Source organism: Ovis canadensis, chromosome 7, assembly GCF_042477335.2.
Source record: "Ovis canadensis isolate MfBH-ARS-UI-01 breed Bighorn chromosome 7, ARS-UI_OviCan_v2, whole genome shotgun sequence".
Taxonomy (NCBI): domain Eukaryota; kingdom Metazoa; phylum Chordata; class Mammalia; order Artiodactyla; family Bovidae; genus Ovis; species Ovis canadensis.
In genome coordinates, this window is record NC_091251.1 from 64,664,233 (window position 1) to 64,684,465 (window position 20,233).

The 20,233-nt window shown below is 38.2% G+C and overlaps 1 protein-coding gene across 3 annotated transcripts in view; it reads left to right on the top strand.

Moving 5' to 3' along the window:
- The window catches only part of RFX7 (regulatory factor X7), a 146,780-nt gene that overhangs the window by 52,678 nt on the left and 73,869 nt on the right, over positions 1 to 20,233 (top strand). For all 3 annotated transcript variants that reach the window (XM_069596416.1, XM_069596417.1, XM_069596418.1), the window contains exon 3: positions 19,222 to 19,255. In XM_069596416.1, coding sequence (XP_069452517.1) covers positions 19,222 to 19,255 — 34 coding nt within the window. The remainder of the gene's footprint in view (positions 1 to 19,221; positions 19,256 to 20,233) is intronic.

Here is a 20,233-nt window from a genome sequence, read left to right on the forward strand (position 1 = left end):
CCACTCCTGAATCTGTTTTTCTGGTGGGATTTGTTTGTTTGTTTTGCATTTATTCATTTGTTTCTGGCTATGCTGAGTCTTCACTGCTGCACAGATTTTCTCTAGTTGCTGAGAGCTGGTGGAGGGGGCAGAGGTGCCACACCTTGCTGTGGTGCAAGGGGCTTTCATCGGGCAGGTTTCTGTAGTTATGGCACTTTAGCTTAGTTGCCCTGTGGCATGTGCGATCTTCCCAGACTAGGGATCAAACCTGTCTGCTGCATTGCAAGATGGGTTCTTAACCACCTGACCACCGGGAAAATCCCCTGAATCTGTTTTAATACCCTTTGACTTGTATGGTTTTGATATTTAGTTTTCACAAATGACCATCATCTGAATACTTACCCCCACATTCCCATCCCCATGTTGCCTTCTTTTCTCTCCTTTCTTTTCCCTCTTTTCCTCCTTGTATTGATCACATATTTATAACCACCTATAATATGCACCAGGAAAAGTGCTTTTAAGAAACAGATTAATAAGACACAGGCCTTGTCTTCAAGTGAAAAGGTGTACTGCTGACCTCTAGTTTTCTGTATGAGAAAAAACAAAACACAATGTGTATCACATGCAGAATCCAGGGAAATTTAGCCCCGTAAATGTAAAAAGCAAACACTTAAAAAAAAAAAATCTCTGTGGCCTCATGATAAAGAAGACTTAAGGCACCAAAAGCACTTCTCATGAAGAAAAATAGTAATAAATTTGACTGTATTAAAGTAAAAGCTTTCTGCAAAACCAGGAATGCCATAAAAAGATAAACGAGCAGCAAATGGGGAGACCCCATGGACTGTGACCCCATGGACTGTAGCCTACCAGATTCCTCCATCCATGGGATTTTCCAGGCAATAGTATGGGAGTGGATTGCCATTTCCTTCTCCAGGGGATCTTCCCAATCCAGGGATTGAACCCAGGTCTCCTGCATTGCAGGCAGACACTTTACCCTCTAAGCCATCAGGGAAGCCATCAAATGAGGAGAAGATACATGTAATTCAAATAACTGGCAAAGGATTAGTATCCAAAGGATAAGAGGACACTTCTAAGTAAATAAAAATATATGTTAATATTAGTAGTAATAATATTAGCAAACAACCAAATATAAAAATGTGTAAGGGATATGAGAGGCAGTTGACAGTAGAAAGATTAATGACCAATAAACATAAATATGTTCAGCCTTACTAATAGGGGAATGTGTATTAAACAACAAAATATTTCACACACATGAGATTGGCAGAAGTCTATCATTACCACATTTTGGAGAGGATAGGAATCATTTTCATACACAGCTGATGGAGTGTACTTTGAAGGGCAATTTAGCAATAATTGGAAAGTTGGAGATCAACCATTCCAGAATTCCCTTGCAAGGTTTGTCTCTGTTTGTTTGTGTATGTGTCTATCTGAGGAAAAGTCTTGGCAGTGTGTATAGTAAGATCTATGTGCCAAGTGTTTGTTGCAATATTATGTGTTACAAAAATAGAGCTGGAAATACCATAGAAGTCTTTCAGTGAAAAAAGGTATAAATAAATCTAATATGTTCAAATAATGGGCATACCGTGGAGATACTACAGATTCAATTCCAGACCACTGAAGTAAAGCAAATATCAGAATAAAGTGAGTTGCACAAAGTTTTTGGTTTGCTAGTGTATATAAAAGTTACATTTAAAATATACTGTAGTTCATTGTGTTCAATAGCGTTATGTCTAAAAATGTATATACCTTAACTTAAAAATACTATATTGCTAAAAAATGCTAACCATCACCTAAGCAAGCCTTCAGCGAGTCTTAAATCATTTTGCTGGTGGAAGATCTTGCCTTGATGTTGATGGCTGCCAACTGGTAAGGGAGTGGTTGCTGAAGGTTGGATGGCTGTGGCAGTTTCTTAAAATTACAGTGAAGTTAGCCACATTGATTGAATGTTTTTTTCAAGGCCAGTTTCTCTGTAGTGTGCAATGCTGTCTGATAGCATATTGCCTATAGTAGAACTTTAAAAATTGAAGTCAATTTTCCCAAACCCTGCCACTGCTTTATCAACTGTTTATGTAATATTCTGAATCCTTTGTTATTTCAACAAATCTTCACAACTTCTTTATCAGAAATAGATTCTGTCTCAAGAAGCAACTTTCTCATCTGTAAGAAGCTACTACTAATCCATTCAAGTTTTCTTGTGAGATTTCACCAATTCAGTCACATCTTCAGGCACCACTTCTAATGCTGGTTCTCTTGCTGTTTCTACCACATCTGCAGTTGCATCCTCCACTGAAGTTTTGAACCCCTCAGAGTCATCCGTGAAGGTTGGAATCAGCTTCTTCCAGCTTAAATCATGAATGGGATCTAAAATGGTGAATCTTTTCCAGAAGGTTTTCAATTTAGTTTGCCCAGGTCTATAAGAGGAATCACTGACTGTGGCAGCTATAGCCTTACAAAATGTATCTCTTAAAGAATAAGATATGAAAGTAAAAATGACTCCTGATTCATGGGCTGCAAAATGGTTGTTGAGGTAGCAGGCATGAAAGCAACATGTATTGTATCACATTTCCATCAGAGCTCTTGAGTGACCAGAGCAGATGATGACCAGAACATTGTCAATAAGCAGTAATCTACTTTTGAACTCTAGTTTTTTTTTTTTTTTTTTTGGAGCACTAGCTCTCAATAGTGGGCACAGGATGTTCAATAAACCATGTATAATAGATGTGCTTCCATCCAAGCTTTGTAGTTCCATTTATAGAGCACAGGCAGAGTAGATTTAAGGCCCTAGGATTTTCATAGTGGTAAATGAGCATTGACTTCAGCCATCACCCGCTGCATTTACTCCTAACGAGAGTCAGCCTGTCCTTTGAAGCTTTGAAGCCAGGCATTGACTTCTCCTCTCTAGCTATGAAAGTCCTAAATGGCATCTTCTTCCAGTAAAAGGCTGTTTTGTCTGCCTTGAAAATCTGTTGTTTAGTGCACCCATCTTCGTTATTGATTTTAGGTAGATCTTCTGGATAACTTGCTGCAAGTTCTACCTCAGCACTTACTGCTTCAGTTTGCACTTACATGTTATGAAAGCAGCTTCTTTCCTGAAACTTAATGAACCAACCTCTGCTAGCTTCAGACTTCTCTTCTGTGGCTTCCTCACCTCTTCCAGCCTTCATATAATTGTAGAGCGTTGGAACCTTTCTCTGGATAAGGCTTTGGTCAAAGGGACCGTCTTGACTGGTTTGATCTTCTGTCCAGACCACTCCAGCTTTCTCCTTATCAGCGTTAAGACTGTTTTGTTTTCTTGTCATTCATGCATTCACCAAAGTAGCACTTTTGATTTCCTCCCAAAACTTTCCTTTGCATTTGTAACTTGGGTAACTGGTGTAAGAGACCAAGCTTTGGGCCCGTCTCAGCTCTCTACATGCTTTCCTCACTTAGCTTAATCATTTCTATCTTTTGATATTAAGTGAGAGGCGTACGGTTCTTCTTTTCCCTTGAACACTTATAGGCCATTGTTGGATTATTTATTGGCCTAATTTCAATATTGGTGTGTCTTAGGGAATTGGTACCATTGACTCAATGGACAGGAGTTTGAGCAAACTCCAGGAGATAATGAAGGACAGGGAAGCCTGCTACTGCTGCTGCTAAGTCGCTTTGGTCATGTCCGACTCTGTGCAACCCCATAGACGGCAGCCCACCAGGCTCCGCCATCCCTGGGATTCTCCAGGCAAGAACACTGGAGTGGGTTGCCATTTCCTTCTCCAATGCATGAAAGTGAAAAGTGAAAGTGAAGTCACTCAGTCATGTCGGACTCTTCGCAACCCCATGGACTGCAGCCTACAGGCTCCTCTGTCCATGGGATTTTCCAGGCAAGAGTACTGGAGTGGGATGCCATTGCCTTCTCTGCAGGGAAGCCTGGCATACTGCAGTCCACGGGGCTGCAGAGTCAGACACGACTGAGTGACTGAACAACAGAATAGGAAGGCTTGAAGAGGGGGAGAGATAGGGATTGGCTGGTCAGTGGAGCAGTCAGAACTCACAAAACTTTTATTGATTATAGATATTTCATACCTATGGAATCATATAATATGTGGCCTTTTGTGTCTGCCTTCTTTTAGCATAAAGTTTTTAAGATTCATCCATGTTTTAGCACATTTCAGTACCTCAGTTCCTTTTTGTGGCTAAAGAATCCCATCGTGTGACTGTAACTCATTTTGTCTATCCATTCATCCATTGATGGACTTTTGGGTTGCTTTACCTTTTGGCTCCTATGAATAGTGCATCTGAATATTTATATACAGGTTTTTGTTGGTATAGCTATTTTCATTTCTTTGGGCATATACCAAGAAGTAGAATTGCTGAATTATATGGTAATTCAGATTTTAACTTTTTGAGGACGTGCCAGACTGTTTTCCACAGCACCTCCACCATCTTGTATTCCCGCCAGCAGTTTTTCCACATCTTCACCAACAGATTCCAGTTATATTTAAGATGACATACTGAGTGAATGAATCAAAATGTCTAGATACTGGGATCAGGGTAGTTTCTGTTTTCTTTTTTATATTTTCTGGCTACACTTTTTAATCTTTATAAAATTAGCTTTTACTCTGGTTATTTTTTGTGTGTTTAAAATTTTGTTTTCATTTGAGCAAATTAAATGTTTCACATTCATTATTGACAAATATAGTGTAAAAAATTGTTTTCAATGATGAACTGTGAGCTGAATTGTAATCTACAAGAAAGATCTGAAGTCTTAAAATATTTTAACAGAATTATTTTACAAGAGAGCAACGTAACAGTTTGATTTGTTCTGGCAAGACTAGAATGCAAAAGCTTCTTATGGTTGATGGATTACACAGTACCTCCGCTACCTCACATTTTCTGTGGGTGAAGTCTAGTATCTAGAATTCACAGATCTCTACTTCTGCAACACAGGAGTTTTGAATCAAGTATATTGAAATTGTGAGTCACTCTGAATTCAGATTTGAGGACGCTAAATAAATTTAGAAGTAATAGTGAACTTTTGGATGGAGGCCAAACTGGTGTTGGAAGAGGTGAGTGGGAGTCTCTTAGAATGATATCAGCATTAAACAAATTAGAAACAATTTGTTGAAAGTGGGGGAAACAGGTTCTGAAATGTTTTTAGCTAGAGCAGTGTTCTTTCAGGCATCTTGTTACTTACAATGTATTATATACTAGTATTTTTGGCCGGTGACTGTTTATTTATTGTATCATATTTTTTCTAAAGAAAGGGAAATGCTATAGTGTATTTCTGTAAAGTGTTTTGAAATAGGCTTCGATTAAGTTGATTTGTTTTTTGTTTCTGTTTTTTAAAAACATGCTTATGTTTATTGTCTCTTTTGTTTAGTCCCACTGGGAAAGAAAGTTTTCCACAGCTTCACTGTGTACTTTGATTTTGTTGTTGCTGTTATTTAGTCGCTAAGTCAAGTTGTGTCCAACTCTGCTTTGACTCCATGGACTGCAGCTTGCCAGGCTCCTCTGTCCATGGGATTTCCCAGGCAGGCATACTGGAGTGGGTTGCCATTTCCTTCTCCAGGGCATCTTCCCAACCCAGAGCCATACCCATGTTCCTGTACCGGCAGGCGGATTCTTTACCACTGAGCCACCAGGGAAGCCCACATAATTTGATTTAAGGGAAACAAAACATGCTTTCTCAAACTGTACCTGTCTTCCTGAAGTTGTTATATGCCCTCCTTGCTGGTATGTTTTCCCCTTTTTCCTACTCCATTGGTCTAGTATTGAGCTCTATAGCATAGCGGTGATCTGACTTGATCTGCAAAGATTGAACTAAAAGATTTAGAAGATAAATGACTGGCATGTTTCATAAACTTAGTAATTACAATAGCAGGGCAAAATTATGAGCCTGATATTTTGTTTTTATCTAATACCAAAATACCAGGTTGATACTATTTAATTAAAATGTTTATAAAAGCAGTGATTTTTAAAATATCAGTGACACATTAAGTTTAATGAAACCACAGCTTCATTAAATATAATCAATTATCAACAATTTAGAAAATATCAAAAACCTTAGAAAAATATTAATGGTAAACTTACATTATCATTTGAATGTAAGTTATTTGTAGATAAAATTAACAAAATAGTTTTATTCAAAAATAAAAATGAAGACCACTTAAACAATGAATATTTAAAAGTCAAATATTATCTACCTTTTTTTAAACTTCAGGTTCATGTATGCACCAGTGGTTCATTATTGAGTAGTGACCATATTTTTGTGCATATTTTTTCTGCTGCTGAAAAAGTGTTCTTAAACTTAACAAGTTGAAGTAATGGTGAAAAAATAATTATATCTCCAAATATATCCATAGATAATCTCATTCCTTATTTGATAGCTTTGAGATGTTTTACTTTAAATTTTATATATTTACTTTTTCATTTTTGAAATGCTCATTGTTTTAAATGATCATAGTTTAATGAGTCAGAATAGGTCTTACAGGACTTGCTAAGAAGAACCACAGCCCCCGCAACCGCTAACTCATGGCCTCATCAGAGGGAAAGCCAAGTAAAGTAAATACCTCCTCTGTCTTTTGCTGTCTTACCTCCTCCTGGTGACTAATATCAGCCCACTGGAAACCGCAGGGGAAGGAAGCCATAACAGATACAGTGCATACAGGCCAGCCTCCTTTTGCAGAGGGTAGGAATTGGATCTGGAAGGGCAAACAGGAAAAATGTAGCCCAATAGTTTTAATTTCTAAGACACCACTTTTTAGTGATATGGTATCTTTTTGTATGTGATATAGCATCCAGTTTTTGTTTTTGCCCTTTGTGGGGATTAAATTTTTTTTCTTTCTTGCATGATCTTCTTTCTTCCCAGTGAGGATTTCATGCCCCCTTTTTAAGGGGAATGTCCTGTTTTTCATATTAGAGATCTTCCTCAATTGTATACCCATCTGAGTCAATGTAAGAGTGAGGTACAAAAAGCTAATAGGAAGGTCTTTGCAGTGGGGGTTTTGCTTTCTGATTCTATAGGTCCGAAGTGGGCCCTACAGATTTACATTTCTAACTAGTCCCAGGTGATGCTTGTCCAAGAGTCATATTTTAAGAACCATTTTATTAAGGAATGCTCTTGGGAATCACGTCTGTGAAAGGAAGGGATAGGAAGGAAACAGAAAGTTAAGCTGCAGTGTGAAGAGTTCTGAAGGAGAAATGGCCCATCAGAGATGTCCCAAAGACAAAGAGCTGGGTCCTTATTTCCTGCATGTTGTGCAGCCTCTGAATGTGAGCTGTCCCTAGAAGGAGATATGACCTTAGAGAGTGAAGTTTTCTTCAGCATAGCTATCTCCATTGTTGTTGTTGTTGTTGTTGTTCAGTAGCTCAGTCCTGTCTGACACTGCCAACCCATGGACTGCAGCACACCAGGCTTCCCTGTCCTTCACCATCTCCTAGAGCTTGCTCAAATTCATGTCCATTAGTCAGTGATGCCACCAGCCATCTCCTCCTCTGTCATCCCCTTCTCCTCCTGCCTTCAATCTTTCCCAGCATCAGTCTTTTCTAATGAGTTGACTCTTCACATCAGGTGGCCAAAGTCTTGGAGCTTCAGCATCAGTCCTTTCAATGAATATATGTGTCCTTAGTCGCTCTGTCGTGTCCAACTCTTTGTGACCCCATGCACTATAGCCTGTCAGGCTCCTCTGTCCCTGGGATTCTCCAGACAAGAATACTGGAGTGGGCTACCATGTCCTTTTCTAAGGGATCTTTCCAACACAGGAATCAAACGCAGGTCTCCCACATTGCGGGAAGATTCTTTACTCTGTGCCACCTATCCAATGAATATTCAGCGTTGGCTTTCTTTAGGATTGACTGGTATGATCTCCTTGCAGTCCAAGGGACTCTCAAGAGCCTTCTCCAACATCACAGTTCAAAAGCATCAATTCTCTGGCACTCAACCTTCTATAACTCTCACATCCATACATGACTACTGGAAAAATATAGCCTTAACTAATGTCTCTGCTTTTTAATATGCTGTCTAGGTTGGTCATAGATTTTCTTCCAAGGAGCAAGTGTCTTTTAATTTTATGGCTGCAGTCACAATCTGCGGTGATTTTGGAAGCCAAAAAAAATAGTCTGTCACTGTTTCCATTGTTTCCCCATCTATTTGCCATGAAGTGATGGGACCAGATGCCATGGTCTTCATTTTTTGAATGTTGAGTTTTAAGCCAACTTTTTCATTCTCCTCTTTCACTTTCATCAAAAGGCTGTTTACTTCCTCTTCACTTTCTGCCATTAGGATGGTGTCATCTCCCTAGCTGAGGTTATTGATATTCCTCCCAGCAGTCTTGATTCCAGCTTGTGCTTCATCCAGCCTGGCATTTTGCATGATGTACTCTGCATATAAGTTAAATAAGCAAGGTGACAATATATAGCCTTGATGTACTCTTTTCCCAATTTGGAACCAGTCTGTGTTTCCATGCCCAGTTCTAACTGTTGCTTCTTGACCTGCACACAGATTTCTCAGGAGGCAGGTCAGGTGGTCTGGTATTCCAGTCTCTCTAAGAATTTTCCACAGTTTGTTGTGATCCACACAAAGACTTTGACGTAGTCAATGAAGTAGAAGTAGATGTTTTTCTGGAACTCTCTTGCTTTTTCTAAGATCCAACAGATGTTGGCAATTTGATCTCTGGTTCCTCTGCCTTTTCTAAATCCAGCTTCAACATCTGGAAGTTCTCGGTTCACGTATTTTTGAAGCCTTCCTTGGAGAATTTTGAGCATTACTTTGCTAGCGTGTGAAATGAGTGCAATTGTGCAGTAGTTTGAACATTCTTGGGGCTTGCCTTTTAGCTCAGTCAGTGAAGGATCTGCCTGTAATGCAGGAGACTCGGGTTGGATCCCTGGGTTGGGAAGATCTCCTGGAGGAGAAAATGGCAACCCACTCCAGTATTCTTGCCTGGAGAATGCCATGGGCAGAGGAGTCTGGCAGGCTACAGTCCATGGGGTTGCAAGAGTTGTACACGACTTAGCAACTATACCACCTTGAACATTCTTTGGCATTGCCATTCTTTGGGATTGGAATGAAAACTGACCTTTTCCAGTCCTGTGGCCACTGCTGAGTTTTTCAAATTAGCTGGCATATTGAATGCAGAACAAAGCTAGTGGAAGTGATGGAATTCCAGTCAAGCTATTTCAAATCCTAAAAGATGAAGCTGTTAAAGTGCTGCATTCAGTATGCCAGCTGTCCTGGCTTTGCTATTTCGGGATTCCCTGGTGGCTCAGATGTAAAAAATCTGCCTGCAGTGCTGGAGACTCTGGCTCGATCCCTGGGTCAGGAAGATCCCTGGAGAAGGGAATGGCAACCCATTCCAGTATTCTTGCCTGGAGAGTCCCCTGGACAGAGGAGCCTGGCAGGCTGCAGTCCATGGGGTCCTAAAGAGTTGGCTGTAGCCAAGTGACTAACACTCACTTTTTCTGCTGGAAGCACTCCCAGCAGGTGGGGGACAGTGTCCTTTTTTCCTGAAAAGGGAAAATGGGGCCATCTATTACAGAGTCCATACATACTCTTTTTCCAGTCAGCCTCCCACCCCTGTCCCAAGACAGCCACTTTTTCTAATTTTTCTTACTCCATTGATTAAGTTTGTCTATTCCAGAACATCATATAAATGGAACTGTACAGAACAAACTTCTAGGTGTTGTCTTGGCTCAGTATAATGTCCTGTAGATTCATCCATGTTCTTTTATGTATCAGAAGTTGTCACTACTGTTGTTTCTTGTTACTGAGTAGTATTCCAATCTATGAATATATAGCATTTTTATCTATTCTTATGTTAACTGCCACTTGGATTGTTTTCAGTTTGGGGGCATTTTTACTAAAGATTCTGTGAACATGTTTGTAAGAGTCTGTTTTGTGGACACAGTTTTGTTTCTCTTGGAAAATACCTAGGGACAGAATTGTTGTGTTATATAATAGGTTTATATTTACTAAAGTTTTTCAAAGTGATTTTACTTTTTTTATTTCCATCAGATATGACAGATGTGATTGCTCAACTTTGCCAACTTTTGGTGTTTCCAAGTGTTTCTAATTTTAACCATCCCAGTACGTATATAGTATATCCTGATGACTAATGGTGAACATCTTTTCATGTGCTTTCATTAGATGATTTGTCTATCTTTTCTTCGTGAACTATCTATTTCTGTTGTGTGCTCATTTATTAATTGGATTACTTGTCTTGATTTTTGAGTTATAGGAACTCAGTATATATTCTGGGCATAAGTTTCATCAGATACATTTTGCAAATATTTTCTTCTGATTGGTGACTTGTTTATTTTCTGACATCTTTATATATTTTCAGGTCATGATCTTCTTCTAGGCATTCTATAATTTAAACTTTGGTGGTTAATTTTATGAGCCAACTCAAATTTTCCTACAGAGTGAGCTGTGTTCTCTTGTTTATAGATACATCCAGTTATTCCATCAACCTTTGCTGGAAAGGTTTTTCCTTTTATCTTTTGAATTGCTTTGGCATCCCTGTTGCAAATTGTCTGACTGTATAGAAATCAGCTATCATTCATACCACGTTTTTTTTTTAAACTGTAATAATGTTACTTTACTCCGGCTGCCTTCAAGATTTGCTTTCATCGTGATGTTTTCATCCCTTTGATTGTGATGTGTTCCTGTGTGATTTTCTTTCTAATTATTCTGCTTGGAATTTGCTGAGCTGCTTTGAATATGTAAGTTTGTATTTCTCACAAAATTTGGAGAAATTTTGGTCATTAACAGATATTTTTCTGTCTCATTATCTTCAGTTGTATATAACTAGACCGTTTGTTATTGTACTATGAATCTCTGAAGCTCTATTTATTATTTTGAAGATATTTTTCTCTCTCCTTTAGAATCAGTAAAATGTACTGATTATTTACTGCTTTAGTGACCTTTTTTCTGCTGTATCTGATCTCCTTTAAAGAAATCCAATGAATTTTGCATTTCAAATACTGTCCGTTTTACTTGTAGAATTTCCATTTGGTTCTTTCAGTTCTACTCTCAGCTGAGATTCCTCCCATGTGTACATTTATTACGACCATATTTTCCTGAAATACTTGAATGTATTTATAATACTTGCTTTGAAGTCTTTGTCTGTAATTCTGAAGTCTAGATTATTCAGGGTTTGTTTTCTTTGAGCTGCTTCTTTTTCTTGACTCTGGGTCTCTTTCCTTTTTCTTTGTTCTGGTAAATTTTGCTTGTATGATGGGTATCGTGATAGTTGTAGACTTTGAATTCTGTTATTTTTCTCTGATGAGGTTTTGTTTTGTTTTGTTTTGTCCTGATAGATAACAGGGCTGAATTCAAATGCCCCAACATTATCATTCCTGTGTTAAGTAGCAACAGAAGTCTCCTCTCAACTCAGATCTTTACACTTTTCAGCTGTTGCTTTTTGCTGGACTCCTTGGAGCCTTCCCCAAATGAAGGCCATCTAAATATTTGGGCATAGTTTACACAGAAATCTTGTGGTGCTTTCTAGCCCTAGACTTCGTACTGTGGCTCCTCAGCTAGCAGGAAGGCACATTTTTGTTTCAGTCCCTACTGATTGTCATTGTGTCTGTAATAAGTGACCTCAGGCAACAGCCCTGTAAATACAGATACTATCTGGTGCAGTTCCTATCTGGTGCAGTTCCTTCTTTTAAGGTTGATGCCCCTCCAGTTACTACCTGCTTTTGGTCATATCTGTTTTTATATTTTATCCACAGTATATGGTTGTTAAAGATGGAAAAGCTACTCTAAGTTAGCTTGTCAGTATTCAAAGCAGAACATTAAAATGTTGAAGCTTTATTTTATTTTAATTGAGTCAGTCAAACCATCCATTATTCAGAGAATATTTTAGGAAATTGTAAAACATCCACTAAATGGAATATTGCAGTATATTAAATTTTTGAAACAAAATTTGGAAACGGAACAAGGATGTCTACCGTCACTCCTACTTTTTACCGTTAAATTAGATATTTTAGTCAAAGTAATTAGATAAGAAGCAGAGGTGGGAGGAAATAGAGATTGGAAAGGAAAAAGAATATTTTCACTATCATAAGTGAAATTATATTCTACAAGAGAATCTGTGTACAATTAGAACGAATCAGAGTTCAAGAAGGCTGCTGGATATAAAGTCAGCATAGAATACCAATACCAACATTCACCACATCAGAATGTACATGAAACCAGTTTGAAAACATATTAAGAAAAAAGAGATACAGTTTATAATACCATTTATAAGCTTCCTAGTACTCATTAACAAAAGATATTAGAGAAAATTACATGACATCTTTTAGGACAGAATAAATTCAAATTATCAGTTAACTCGCCCATTTCTGTAATACCTATAGTATCAGTACAGTTGAATACGGAAAAACTAAAAGCTCACCTGGAGTTAGACGTCCAAGAATTATCAAGATCATTCCAGAAATGGTCAACAAGTGTCATGCACATTCAAAGCGTGGTATTGACTCAGGTATAGACAAGTAGATTAGTAATAAAAATGAAAAAAGCTTGAAACAGATTCAAGCATGTGTGTAAACATGTATGTAAAGCATGTACGCATAGTAAAGTGAAAGTGAAAGTCACTCAGTCATGTCGACTCTTAGCCACCCCATGGACTATTCAGTCCATGGAATTTTCCAGGCCAGAATACTGGAGTGGGTAGCCTTTCCCATCTCCATGGGATCTTCCTAAACCAGGGATTGAACACAGGTCTCTTGCATTGCAAGTGAATTCTTTACCAGCTGGGAATTCTTTCCCTTATTCCCACAAGGGAAGGCCAAGCCTATCCTTCTGTAACAGATCTTCCCAACCCAGGGTCTCCTGCAGTGCAGGCGGATTCTTTATCAACTGATCTATCAGGGAAGCCCAAGTGAAAGTCGCTCAGTCGTGTCTGACCCTTTGCAATCCTATGGACTATACAATCCATGGAATTCTCCAGGCCAAAAGACTGGAGTGGGTTAATACTGTTCCCTTCTTCCGGGGGTCTTCCGAAGCCAGGGATTGAACACAGGCCTCCCACATTGCAGGCGGATTCTTTACCAGCTAAGCCACAAGGGAAGCCCATAGAAAAATAGGAAACAATTGGTTTGCCAAATACCATACAGAATAAACTCTGATTAAAATCAAAATCAAAAAAACTAACTTCAAAAATTTTAGAGCAAAATATGGAATGTCTTTAAAAGTTTAGCTAGATAGGATTTCTTAACAACAAAAGCACAGGTCATAAAGAAAAAAATTAATAACTTTTACTAAATCAAGAATTTAAACTTCAGTAAGTTTTTCCAGTAGTCATGTATGGATGTGAGAGTTGGACTGTGAAGGAGGCTGAGCGCCGAAAAATTGATGTGTTTGAACTGTGGTGTTGGAGAAGACTCTTGAGAGTCCCTTGGACTGCAAGGAGATCCAACCAATCCATTCTGAAGGAGATCAGCCCTGGGATTTCTTTGGAAGGAATGATGCTAAAGCTGAAACTCCAGTACTTTGGCCACCTCATGCGAAAAGTTGACTCATTGGAAAAGACTCTGATGGTGGGAGGGATTGGGGGCAGGAGGAGAAGGGGATGACAAAGGATGAGATGGCTGGATAGCATCACTGACTCGATGGACATGAGTCTGAGTGAACTCCGGGAGTTGGGATGGACAGGGAGGCCTGGCGTGCTGCGATTCAGGGGGTCACAAAGAGTCAGACACAACTGAGTGACTGAACTAACTAACTAAGTTACTAAAATGTATCACTAGCAAACTTCAGATGAGAAGACTAGTATCTAGAATATATAAAGAACTATTCCAATTTAATAAGAAATCATCAATTCCACTTAAAAATGGGCAAAAACAAGAACCAGCAGCTATGGAGGAGAACCCATACAGTCAAGAAGCAGGTGAAAAAGTATAAAACATTGTTAGTAATTGGGATGCTGGCAATTTAAAATTTTTTCATACCCATTAGAATGGCAAGTTTTTAATGTATATATGTATTGTGTATAAATGTCATCTACATGTACTTTTTTTGCACAAGTTAATAGGAAAATTAACTCAAACTACCACACAATTGCACTCATCTCACACGCTAGGAAAGTAATGCTCAAAATTCTCTAAGCCAGGCTTCAGTGATATTTGAACTGTGAACTTCCAGATGTTCAGGCTGGTTTTAGAAAAGGGAGAGGAACCAGAGATCAAATTGCCAACATCTGCTGGATCATGGAAAAAGCAAGAGAGTTCCAGAAAAATATCTATTTCTGCTTTATTGACTATGCCAAAGCCTTTGACTGTATGGATCACAATAAACTGTGGAAAATTCTGAAAGAGATGGGAATACCAGACTACCTGACCTGCCTCTTGAGAAACCTGTAGGCAGGTCAGAAAGCAACAGTTAGAAATGGACATGGAACAACAGACTGGTTCCAAATAGGAAAAGGAGTACGTCAAGGCTGTATATTGTCATCCTGCTTATTTAACTTATATGCAGAATACATCATGAGAAACGCTGGGCTGGAGGAAGCACAAGCTTGCATCACGATTGCTGGGAGAAACAGCAATAACCTCAGATATGCAGATGACACTACCCTTATAGCAGAAAGTGAAGAAGAACTAAAGAGCCTCTTGATGAAAATGAAAGAGGAGAGATGAGAGTAGAAAAAGTTGGTTTAAAGCTCAGCATTCAGAAAACTAAGATCATGGCATTTGGTCCCATCACTTCATGTCAGATAGATGGGGAAACAGTGGCAGACTATTTTTTTGGCTCCAAAATCACTGCAAATGGTGACTGCAGCCATGAAATTAAAAGATGCTTACTCCTTGGAAGGAGAGTTATGACCAACCTAGACAGCATATTAAAAAGCAGAGACATTACTTTGCGAACAAAGGTCCATCTAGTCAAAGTTACGGTTTTTCCCATAGTCATGTATGGATGTGAGAGTTGGACTATAAAGAAAGCTGAGTGTCGAAGAATTGAATCTTTTGAACTGTGGTGTAAGAGAAGACTCTTGCGAGTCTCTTGGACTGCAAGGAGATCCAACCTGTCCATCCTAAAGAAAATCAGTCCTGAATATTCATTAGCAGGAGTGATACTGAAGCTGAAGCTCCAATACCTGATGCAAAGAGCTGACTGATTTGAAAAGACCCCGATGCTGGGAAAGACTGAAAGCGGGAGGAGAAGGGGTCGACAGAGGATGAGATAGCTGGATGGTATCACCGACTCAATGGACATGAGTTTGAGTAAGCTCCAGGAGTTGGTGATGGACAGGGTCGCCTAGTATTCTGCAGTCCATAGAGTCGCAAAAAGTCGGACAGGATTGAGCGACTGAACTGAACTGAATAGGAAAATAGAGACTATATATTCTGCCTATGGAAGTATGAATGTATACAGGAATTTTTGGAGAGGAATTCTGTAATACATAATTAAACTGAAAATATATATTCATGAATCCTAGAAAATTGACTTCCAGATTTATAACTGAGAAGTTTTTGATTGTGTATACCAGGAGACATGTACAAAGACATTTGTTGCAGCATTGCTTGAAGAAAATCTGAAAAGTACCTAATTGGCTTTCAGTAAGGAATGGATGAATAAATGTGATATAGTCATTCAGTGAAATACTTTCAGCAGTTAAAATAAATGGACTTCATCTAAAGTGTATCAACATGGAGAGATCTCAAAGACAGGGTTTGGTGAAAAAGACATTTGCAGAATATATACAGTGTAATGGCATTTATATAAACATTTAAAAGCTTCTAGTAAAGGGGAATATATTTAGATCTATGGTTTAAAAAAATCATATTTTCACTTTCATGTTGATTTGTCTAAAATATGCTTTTCTAAGTGGTCCCAAAGAATTTTCTTTATATGGGGACTAAGTGTACATTTTGTCACTCATTTATTCAGTGGATTTTATTGACCATCTAACATGTGCCAAATGATAATACAGCAGTGAGCAAAACAGATTGAGCCCATTTTCATGGAGTGTAAATTCTAGACAAGGAAGATAAGTGATGGAAAATATTTTACATGAAGAAGTAGTCAGGGAAGAAGTGTCTGTAAAAGATAATATCTAGCAAAATCATGAAGAAAGTGAACAGATAAGTTATATGGAGGAAGGGTCTTAGAGGCTGACTGAAAAAGCCAGTGCAAGGCCCTACTCCTGCCTTGAGAAGCAGCAGGGAGGCCAGCATGGCAGGAGCTAAATGAATGAGGAATAGACTAGTATGATATGAGATGAGAAAGATAGCACAGGACTGGATCCTCTAGGAACATAGGACTAATGTGGTGGATGGTGTCACTTTGAACACTTGGTTGAGAGTAGCTCACAGGACTGATGCTGGAGGGTGTAAGGATAGATGCAGGGAAACCAATTAGAAGGTTATTATAACACTTTTGAAAAGAAATGATGATGGTTTAGACCAAGGTGGTGAGAAACAGTTGTATTTTTTGTATATTATTTTTTAGCAGCAATTCTTAAACTATAGAAAACCCTCTTCAGGTTAGTCACTCAGTCATGTCCGACTCTTTGCGACCCCATGGACCACAGCACGGGAGGCCTCCCTGTCCATCACCAATGCCAGGAGCTTGCTCAAACTCATGTCCATCTAGTCGGTGATGCCATCCCAGCCATCTCATCCTCTGTCATCCTTTTCTCCTCCTGCCCTCAATCTTTCCCAGCATCAGGGTCTTTTCCAATGAGTCAGTTCTTCACATCACGGGGCCAAAGTATTGGAGCTTCAGCTTCAGCATCACTCCTACCAGTGAATATTCAGGACTGATTTCCTTTAGGATGGACAGGTTAAATCACCTTGCAGTCCAAGGGACTCTCAAGAGTCTTCTCCAACACCACAGTTCAAAAGCATCAATTCTTCGGCACTCAGCTTTCTTCACAGTCCAACTCTCACATACGTACATGACTACTGGAAAAACCATAGCTTTGACTAGACAGACCTTTGTTGGCAAAGTAATGTCTCTGCTTTTTAATATGCTGCCTAGGTTGATCATAACTTTTCTTCCAAGGAGCAAGCATCTTTTAATTTCATGGCTGCAATCACCATCTGCAGTGATTTTGGAGCCCAAGGAAATAAAGTCTGTCACTGTTTCCATTGCTTCCATGAAGTGATGGGACTGGATGCCATGGTCTTCATTTTTTGAATGTTGCGTTTTAACATAGCTTTTTCACTCTCCTCTTTCACTTTCATCAAGAAGCTCTTTACTACTTCTTCACTTTCTGCCTTAAAGGTGGTGTCATCTGTGTATCTGAGGTTATTGATATTTCTCCTGGTAATCTTGATTCCAGCTTGTGCTTCATCCATCCTGGCATTTCACATGATGTGCTCTGCATATAAGTTAAATAAGCAGGATGACAATATACAGCCTTGACGTACTCCTTTCCCAGTTTGGAACCAGTCTGTTCCATGTCTGGTTTTAACTGTTGCTTCCTCACCTGCATACAGATTTCTCAGGAAGCTGGTAAGGTAGTCTGGTATTCCCATCTCTTTAAGAACTTCCCAGTTTGTTATGATCCACAGTCAAAGACTCTGGTGTAATCAATAAGACAGAAGTAGTTGTTTTTCTGAAACTCTCTTGCTTTTTCGATGATCCAACGGATGTTGGCAATTTGGTCTCTGGTTCCTCTGCCTTTTCTGAATCCAGCTTGAGCATCTGGAATTTTATGGATCACATACTATTGAAGCCTGGCTTGGAGAATTTTGAGCATTACTTTGGTAGCGTGTAAGATGAATGCAGTTGTGTGGTAGTTTGAACATTCTTTGGCATTGGATTTCTTTGGGATTGGAATGAAAACTCTTGGTGAGAAACAGTTATATTTTTGATATATTATTTTTTCACAACAATTCTTAAACTATAGAAAACCCTCTTATCTCAGAGAAACTGTGGGAGTTAAGTGAGAAAGATAGCACGCTTTAGCTGCTAATGAGTGAGAAGCTATGCACACAATCCCAAAATCCCCCAAAATTTTAAACTGAAGATTTTCTTTGGAGGAGGGGATTTCAGTTCCTCTTACCAAAAGGTATCATTTACTTTTCTTTTTCTGTTAATGATTCTGAATTTTGCAGTTGAGTTTAATGCAGTCACACTTTGGTCTTTAAATAATCAAATTTGAAATTCAAGTACAAGGGTAAAGTTTTGAGGTTACTGATTGCATTAACTGAATTGTTATTTAAATACTTAATTTTGCTTACTCCACAGATTAAATGTATAGCTGTATATAAAGGCAAATGACCATTTTTTGCATTTATATGGCTCTAGAACCTTTTGTTGAAGATAATATGGTTTGTAACATCTTTTATGACTGTATATAAACTATCTTTGAACTTTTATATGATTTCATTTCATTTGCCCTTTGATGTGTTAAGATTCAGTTATTAAATTATTTTATACTGGCTTCATTTGTTTTATATATTGTTCACTTTTTTCAGTAATTCAGTTAAATTTATATATAGTGGCTTTTGTGTTATTTCTAAGTATAGTCTTTTTCTCCAACTTATTGTCATTTTAGCTAATCTTTTTTACTTTTATGTCTAGGGAGTCCGTGTGTGTGTGTCTGTGTGTATATGAGGGAGGAGGGAGAAAGAGGGGAGGGGAAGAGAATCTACTTTTTATTTTTTAAATTAAAAAAAAAATTTTTTTTTTAAATTTTTACAGCTCAACAAGCTGTATGTGGGATTTTAGTTCCCCAACCAGGAATCGAACCCACAGTCCCCTACAGTGGAAGCAAGGAGTCTTAACCACTGTACTGCCAGGAAAGTCTCCAAGAGAATCTACTTTGTAACAAGTCTTTAGATATACAGATAATATCATACCATTATGGCTTTTAGATGCTAAACAAATCATTGTCCAAAGTAAACTCTGTGTTCTATTTCTGTATGTACTATATGTACTAATACATCTGCAGTTTTATGTATGACTAGAAATTTAATCGTTTGTTTAAAATATCTGTTATAATGATAGAGCATAACAACAATAAGATTACTATAGCAATGAACTCAGTAAATATTCTGATCGTGTTTTAGGATTGAATTTAGTACGATGAGTAGGAGATAGGTTTTTGTTTTGCTTTGTGAAAAATGCAGTTTTAGGCTCCAATGCCTAATCTTAATAAGAAATTTAACTTACTTTTTTCATGGATATGAAAAAATGGATATGGATAGTAAATTACCACGTGTTTGAAAATACTTTGAATATTTAATAAATTTATTAGTCTTACTAATTTAACTTTCTTTTTCTTTTAGCAAAACTATACAATCTAAGGTGGACTGCATTTTGGTAAGTAAAATAACTAATCTTAAAGTTTTTTTGTGATAAGGCTTTTCCCACTACATAAAATATATTATTTTTCAGTAAATACTTATTTTAAATATAACTGAGTTTTAGTGAGTAAAATTTGACATTTAATTGCAACCATAGGGGTGAACTGGCTATATGCTGTCTACTTTCCTATATGTCATCAATAATGAAATCATAATCTGAGGTAACTGCATGTTTTTGAAACTTACTGGCTTTTACTAAAGATCGCTTCAGCATTTAATAAAGTGAATGTTTAGCTTTCTATTCTAGTAATTCTTAAAGGATTTGTTAAAGAAAAAATTTAAGGTGTTTGATAGGTTAGTTTTCTTGTGGTGAGTGATGTGAAAGTCTCTCAGTTGTGTCTCTTTGCAACCCCATGGACTATACAGTCCATGAAATTCTCTGGGCCAGAATACTGGAGTGAGTAGACTTTCCCTTCTCCAGGGGATCTTCCCAACCCAAGGATCGAACCCAGGTCTCCCACATTGCAGGTGGGTTCTTTACCAGCTCAGTCACCAGGGAAGCCCAAGAATACTGGAGTGGGTAGCCTATCCCTTCTTCAGGGGAATCTTCCCGACCTAAGAATCGAACTGAGGTCTTTTGTGTTGCAGGCGGATTCTTTACCATCTGAGCTACCAGGGAAGCCCTTTTGTTGTGGTAGTGTGTTTTTTATATTTGGGTTGCTAGACTTCAAGAATTAAAGCCACAATAATCATTTACATTTAGATTGGACTTGTAGAGTATAAGAATTTGTTTAAAATATTTAATGTATTAGGTTTTGTTGCTATAATATACTTTTCGTGTTTGGACTGCTGGCCTTTGGGAGTTAAAGCCACAAAATAGTTTAAATTTAGATTGTATTTTCAGTTCCATTGATCTTCTCTTAAACATATAAGGGAAGAAGTATGCAGCTACTGAGAGTACTGGAATAGTACTGACTTCTTTCATGTAAAGTTT